Source organism: Bison bison, unplaced genomic scaffold (genome assembly GCF_000754665.1).
Source record: "Bison bison bison isolate TAMUID 2011002044 unplaced genomic scaffold, Bison_UMD1.0 scf7180017846365, whole genome shotgun sequence".
Lineage (NCBI taxonomy): Eukaryota > Metazoa > Chordata > Mammalia > Artiodactyla > Bovidae > Bison > Bison bison.
This window is the reverse complement of record NW_011476938.1, coordinates 6986-14603: the sequence shown is the minus strand read 5'-3', so window position 1 is coordinate 14603 and position 7618 is coordinate 6986. Positions and strand designations below refer to the sequence as shown.

General features: G+C 40.3%; 1 protein-coding gene across 1 annotated transcript in view; it reads right to left on the bottom strand.

The window, feature by feature from the left end:
• LOC104988181 (amine oxidase [flavin-containing] B-like) overlaps window positions 1–7618 on the bottom strand; it is a 13240-nt gene that overhangs the window by 2951 nt on the left and 2671 nt on the right. The window contains exons 3-4 of the mRNA XM_010839420.1: window positions 5365–5422; window positions 1943–2040 (exon numbers count right to left, since the gene is read on the bottom strand). Coding sequence (XP_010837722.1) covers window positions 1943–2040; window positions 5365–5422 — 156 coding nt within the window. The remainder of the gene's footprint in view (window positions 1–1942; window positions 2041–5364; window positions 5423–7618) is intronic.

The following is a 7618-nucleotide window of genomic DNA, read 5'->3' as shown; positions in this document are numbered from 1 at the left end:
GAATACTGGAGTGGGTTTCCAGGCCCTCCTCCAGGGGATCTTCCCAACCCAGGGATCAAACCAGAGTCTCCTGCATTGCAGGCAGACTCTTTACCACAGTGCCACCTGGGAAGCTTCAAAAGAGCTCACCTCTGCTTCGGGTAATGTAACCCCGGTCTCCCACCTGACAGGTAGGGATACTCATCACTGTACTAACAAGGAAACTATGCACTAGGAAACCAAAAACCAAAAATTGTGTGACTCACTTTATTGTAGTGGTCTGGAACTGAACCCTCAATATCTTCAAGGTCTGCCTATACTGAAGTTTTTAGCAGAATGCTTGGCAAATAGTTGGCACACAGGTAATAAGTGATGAATGAAACAATTATTACTGACATAGTCTACAATCAGCATATACAAAAATTAGTTTATTGACCCAGTAACTAATCAGGTGGTGCCCTTTTACCACAGAATGATCTCGTAGATGATATTTTGCCATCTTCAGGAGGATGGGACAGTGCTAACCAAAGCCACTATGTATCTTCTCACAAGCAGGTTTTAATCCTTCTTTGCTGGTTTTCACGAACATATTGATTAGCCGTTTACATTTACTCACACCCTTTCTTTTTTTTCCTGTTGCATACTCAGGCTTTTACTCATCACTCTACATTTCCTATTCTGTTTAGATTGAGCTCTTGGTACCAAATGATCTCTTGGTTTAGTATTACTCTAACGGTCAATAGTTACTGCTGTATTATTAATTCATACCTTGTTAACTACAATAAACTAAACACTAATGATTCATACTTGCCTGCACAACACTATAAAATGCTAAAGCCATTGAATTATGCATTTTGAATGGGTGAATTTTATTGTATGTGAATTCAGTTCAGTCACTCAGTTGTGTCCAACTCTTTGCAACCCCATGGACTGCAGCATGCCAGGCCTACCTGTCCATCACCAACTCCTGGAGCTTACTCAAACTCATGTTCATCGAGTCAGTGATGCCATCCACCCATCTCATCCTCTGTCATCCCCTTCTCCTCCTGCCCTCAATCTTTCCCCGCATCAGGGTCTTTTCAAATGAGTCAGCTCTATGCATCAGATGGCCAAAGTATTGGAGTTTCAGCTTCAACATCGGTCCTTCCAATGAATATTCAGGACTGATTGCCTTTAGGATGGACTGGTTAGATCTCCTTGCAGTCCAAGGGACTCTCAAGAGTCTTCTCCAAGAGCACAGTTCAAAAGCGTCAATTCTTCTGTGCTCAGCTTTCTTTATAGTTCAACTCTCACATCCATACATGACCACTGGAAAAACCATAGCTTTGACTAGACAGACCTTTGTTGGCAAAGTAATGGTATGTGAATTATATCCCAATAAAGATGTTTAAAGAAAGTATGCTCTCATTAATATACTGATTCTTGTCTACTGTATGCTACCTTGTGTTTTCTCATACACCTGATAAGGAAAACAAGGTTCAGAGACAAGTGGCCTGTCCAGGATGGAAAAGTTGGTTATTGGTAGAATCAGGAGTGGAATCCAAGTCCCTTTATCCCCAGTGTAGAACTCAAGTTGTTTTTATAATGCTGTACCCATGTTGGCACTTATGTGGTACCATTTGAGGAAGTTTCACTGAGCCCTACACTTGCTATAAAGACAGTTCTTCTGACAATATACATGAACCCCCTATCTAAATTCCTAATCTTAGGCTGCAGTCTTCTTTGGTTCTATTGATTGGGATTGCTCCTTCAGAGGAATTCAGAGTCCAAAGTGCCACCATGATGTGGCATTGCAATGACTTCAGTAGTGAGATTCACAAGATACAAAGGAACCCAGAGATTTGGGGATTATTTTCCCCCAGCATTTATAAGAAACAAGGGAGAAGAGCTACATGAACCTTCTTAGAGTTATGGATTCAGATTCAGGGAATTTCAGTTAGAACTGAGCCCACTTTTACTCTACCTTCCATATTGAGTCATGATCCCAGGAGGGAAGTAGGAAGTGTAGCAGCCTCCGGAGTACTGCTCCTCACACCAGTTCTTCTCTTCATAGTGCACTGGCTGCAAGGCAGAGTGACAAAAACTCAGAGAAGAATCAAAGGAAGTGATCTCATCCAGAATAAATCAAACACATCACGGTAGGCTTCATACTGGAGAACCAACATATATCTAAAGCGAAAGTCACTCAGTTGTGTCCAACTCTTTGCGATCCCATGGACTATACAGTCCATGGAATTCTCCAGGCCAGAATACTGGAGTGGGTAACCTTTCCCTTCTCCAGGGGATCTTCCCAACCCAGGGATCGAATCCAGGTCTCCTGCATTGCAGGCAGATTCTTTACCAGCTGTACCACAATGGAAGCCCAAGAATACTGGAGTGGGCAGCCCATCCCTTCTCCAGTGGATCTTCCTGACTCAGGAATCAAAGGGGGGGTCTTCTGCACTGCAGGCAAATTCTTTATCAACTGAGCTATCAGGAAAGCCCTATGTCTAAAATAAAGCTTTATTGTTATGATGTTTTTAGAGATATGACTTTGGACATGTAAATGTCCTTGGTTATAAACTTCTAAGAAATTCTGACTTAGTTTTCACACTTGCTTCATTCATGTCCCAGGTACCGTTCATAAATTGCAATTGTCTAGCTCATGTTTAAAGTGGTCTTAGGTGTTAAGAAGCTTTAGTGCCTAATAGTTTCAGGACAAGTTTGAAAAAGGATTTATGCTTACTAGAGTAAGGAGGAGGAAAAAAAAAGTAGAAAGACTTCCTGTTAAGTAAAAAGAATGACCAGATTCACATTTTTGATGCAAGTCAACTTTGTTAAGAGAAGCCAGGACAGACGACTTAATGTTTTCATGGGATGTAGGCAATTGTGTTGATGGAAACGTGGAGTGCTGTGCTGTGCTTAGTCACTCAGTTATGTCTGACTCTTTGAGACCCTATGGACTGTAGTACGCCAGATTCCTTTGTCCATGGGGATTCTCCAGGCAAGAATACTGGAGTAGGTTGCCATGCCCTCTTCCAGGTGATCTTTCCAACCCAGGGATCAAACACAGGTCTCCTGAATTGCAGGCAGATTCTTTACCAGCTGAGCCACAAGGGAAGCCCAAGAATACTGGAGTGGGTAGCCTATCCCTTCTCCATGGGAACTTCCTGACCCAGGAATCGAACTGGGGTCTCTTGCATTGCAGGCAGATTCTTTACCAGCTGAAGCCCATTGATGGCAATACATACAGGCAACGATCAGCCTGAAAAATGTTTTTGCCATGAACAGGCAAAACATTAGCTGAGGTTTTGTGAACTTCAAGTTGTACTAAAAAAAGTAAGCATAAGTGTTATCATTAAGCATTATTTTGAAAAGTTGTTAATAAAATCAGCATGGCAAGTCTTAAGAGAAAAATGTTAATTGTAAAAAGAGATTTGGAAAAGATGTTTCATTTAAAACAATTGTAGTCACACATGGGACTTTGGATAGCTATTTGTAACAATGAACAAAAGGGCACAAGCCCTTTCTGCTAGGTATAAGTGGCTCTGATGCCTCTGGCCCAGCCCTCTTCCCTCTCTGCATCTGAGTGTGATAACCACCTTACAAGCATGCTTCTCTGCCTATATCCAGTCAGCCAATCAGAAGAAAGTTTGGACTTCATGTTTCACCTTTCCCTGATCCCAGGACAAATGCCAAAGTAACTGCCACTCTCTATGCCAAGAGCAAACAACTCATTTTTATCATCAGAAATTAATTTTACATATTTTTCTATGAAAAAGAGACTGTTCCCCTGTTAAAAATGATCAGCTTTTTGGGATTTTGAGAACTGCTTTTCCCTCCCACTGGGGTTCCCCAAACAACCATCTCACAGGTGGTTGGAGGAACCTCAGCTCTGCACTGCCTCAGCCTGAGGGTGTCTCAGAACGTAACTTCAATAAAGCTTGAGTATCTACCAGGGAGAAATATCTTGAACTGTAATTTTTAAATAGAAAGACCAGCCAATTTCAGCAGATGTGACAGGATTAATTTTTAACGTGCATAGAGTTTGGATTTTGCTACCTCACTCATAGTATCCTTGTGTCCAGAGGCTATGCTTATATTTAATCTTGTTAAATGGTGTATGACAGTGAAAAATGAAACAAAACCCATTCTTCATTATTATTATGTTTCTCTCCAAACCAGTCAATTTGTCATTCTTGTTCATTTGTTGTGGACAAATTCTTTGAAGCTTCAAGAGCATGTGTTTCACCTATAACAAGTAACTCTTGCTTTAAAAGGATGAACATAAATGACAAATTCAAAAACCACAACAACTTTTGACTAGGAGGAAATCAGCCATTGCAAAGTTGAGCAAAATAAATGTTCAAGGGATAAGATGAAGCCACGGAGCTGTTCAAGTAGGTCATGATGTGTGGTGCAGAGATTTGGATTTAAGAGGCTTAACAAGTTAAATATTCTTAGCCCCTTCATTAGATTTTCCTTATGCTTTAACCGCTCATTTGTACATTGTTTTCCATTGTCTTCAAATGCTTCATGGATAACTGGATTTAATAATAGCTTTCAAAAGGTGATGTAATCCGTGTCAAAACATTAAAACCCAGCAGTCTGGTGAATGGAAGGAAACGTCAGCTCATTGTTTTAAATATTGATGGGGGTGGTGATTATGGTTACTGGTTATGGGCACATGAGGTCCTTTGATTATCACCAAATGCCCCTACTTCCCTGCCTCCCATATCATCCCACCTTTAGCCACGCGGAAGGGAGAAGAACTACCTGCAAAGATGTCTAGGAAGCTCAGCTAAGGCTCACCTTGAGCCATTTAGCATTGCTTCCCTGCTCCAGGAAGAGCTCTAAACTCAGGGACAAGGGTAGCATCACATAAAACACATTAGTTTGCAGGGTCCTTAAGCTGCCACTTGGAGAAGAAAATGGCAACTCACTCCAGTACTCTTGCCTGGAAAATCCCATGGATAGAGTAGCCTAGTAGGCTACAGTCCATGGGGCTGCAAAGAGTCAGACACGACTGAGTGACTTCACTTTCACTTTTCAAGCTGCCACTAGCCAGGGTCCATCCCTTCTGGGACAACTCATAAGTTGACCAGCCCTGTTGTGCACAGCCCTCCAAGAATAGACCAAGGAAAACATGAGCTCTAGAACCTGACTTGCATGAGCCCATCACTGCTAGGCCCAAGACAACAAAGAAAGATCTCTCAGGACTTCCCTGGTGGTCTAGTGGTTAAGATTCCCAGCTTCCACTGCAGGGTGCACAGATGCAATCCCTGGTCAGGGAACTAAGATCCCACATGCTGCATAGTGCTGCCAAAGTTGAAAAAAAAAAAGAAAGAAAAAGAGAAAAAGAAAAGCAAGATGTCTCTCCCATAGGGAAGGGTTGGGAAGCCTTACGTGCAAAGCTTCTTGTGAGCCCAGAACCTTTGCATAGAGGTCACAGAGTTTCTTCAACCTATGGGAAGATGGGAGAAAAAATAAATAAATGAAAATGAAGAAGGAAGCAAAAGTGGAAGAGGTACCTATGATTCTCATCATTCAAAAAGATTCTGAGCCTCTGAACTTTTGCTTCCACTTGACATTTGATTTTAACTTTTCAAAACAAGGCACTTTATTTTAGTTCCAGTATCTGAAATCTACGAGGTCACAAAAAGTTATAATGAAAAGAAAGGGATGCATTGCCTGCATCACCAGGGGCACAGGGCAATTTACTCATTCATCGAAGGAAACCTTGTGTACCTGTTGTCAATTTCCTAAGCACTGGAGATTCTGGGAGGGCCAGGATAGGATTCCTGCTACCCTCCTTCTCTCCTCATCCCACTAAGAGGAAATGAGCAAAGTGGAGAAAGAACAACTTTGAATTCTGCTTCTGTCTCCTCCATGCTGTGAAGTCTTAAGCAGGTTACTTAAGCTCTTCGACCTTTAGTTTTGTCCACAAACTTGCCTGATTTTTTCACTAATCACAGTAAAACAGTGTGGCCCCAGGACCAGTAGCAACTGCATCATTTGGAAGCTTGTCAGAAATGCAGACTCTCAGATCTCATCCCAGACCTGCCAATTCAGAAACAGCAGTGGCACATCTGTGTTTTCACAAACCTTCTAGGTGATTAAGTTTGAGAACCATGGGTAGAAAGCATATAAAGTTTCCAGGTGAATAACTGGTGGTTGTTGTTCAGTTGCTCAGTCGTGTCCGACTCTTTTTGACCTCATGGACTGCATGCAGCACTCCAGGCTGCCCTGTCCCTCACTATCTCCACAACAACTGGTACATATGTAATAATGCTTGATAAATGATAGCTCTTAAGAGATTTAGTCTTATGGGGGAATCGGATACAAGCCAAAAGTTATAATTAGTTAATTTAGGTACAACATTAGACTTATTTCCATTCTGATTTTTAAAGAATAGCATTGTTAAACGGGATCTTACAGGTGTTATAAAGTTAGGCCAATGACTTTCAAAAGTATTAGTATTATTATCATTATTATTATTTTAAATACAGGAACTCTTTCTACAAATAAAAATATATGAAGATGCCTAGTATATGTATAATTGAATCAGTTTGCTGTGCAGAAGAAATTAACATAACATTGTAAATTAGCTATGTTTCAATAAAATAAATTTAAAAAGAAAATTCCTAATTTCTCCTCCCTTCTTCCCTCTCTTCCATCCCTCCTTCCTTCCATCCTTCCTCCCTTCTTTCTACCCTGCCATCTCTCTTTCTTTCACTTTTTCTTTCTAATTTCTTTTTACATAAACGGACTAATTTGGCAGAAGCAGAGGAATAGTCAGACAGAACAAAGAAAATTAAATAGAACCAAATACATAAGGGAATTTAGAATCATAAAGGTGGGCATTTTAAACTCATGAAGAAAAGATAGATTATTTGATAAAATGGCACTGGGACAAATGGCTGCCCTGAAAGAAGCAAAATTGGACTCCTATGTGACTTCTTACACCAAAATATATTTCAGAAGGATCAAAGATTTACACAGAATAGACGAAAACAGAAAAGCACTGAAAATGAGCACTTTAAAACAATCTTGAAATGAAATGGGAAAGTCTTTTCTATGCATGATAGACCATTCAGAAGCAATGATTTTAAAAACAGATCAACCTAACTTCATAAAAAGCTAAATATTTATTATAGTATAAAATGAATAAGCCATAAATATGATCAAAAGACATATTGGGAAAAGATCTGTTCCAGGCACTGGAGATTCAGCAGTGAACCAACCAGACAAAACTTCCTACTTTCATGGATTTTTTTCTTTTTACTGTTTTGCAACATTTTATTTTACTTAATACTGTAATATTAATATTTACAGATAATACTACTTTCTTATTGGTTTATAATATGTTTTATTGTATGTAATTTTTGTACATTTTTTTTCTATTCTTTTCCATTATGGTTTATCACCAGATATTGAGTATAGTTCCCTGTGCTATACAGCAGGACCTTGTTGTCTATCCATTCTATGTATAAGAGTTTGCATCTAATTCCAAACTCCCAATCCATCCCTCCTTGGATCTTAATATTCTAGTGGGGACATTTTTTAGGTAAGTGGTCCAATCAGCCCTCCATAGCCCTGGCCAAGCACAGTGGTGGCAATAGTCATAAAGCAGCGAGCTAAGAATGGAGGCAGGAGCGGG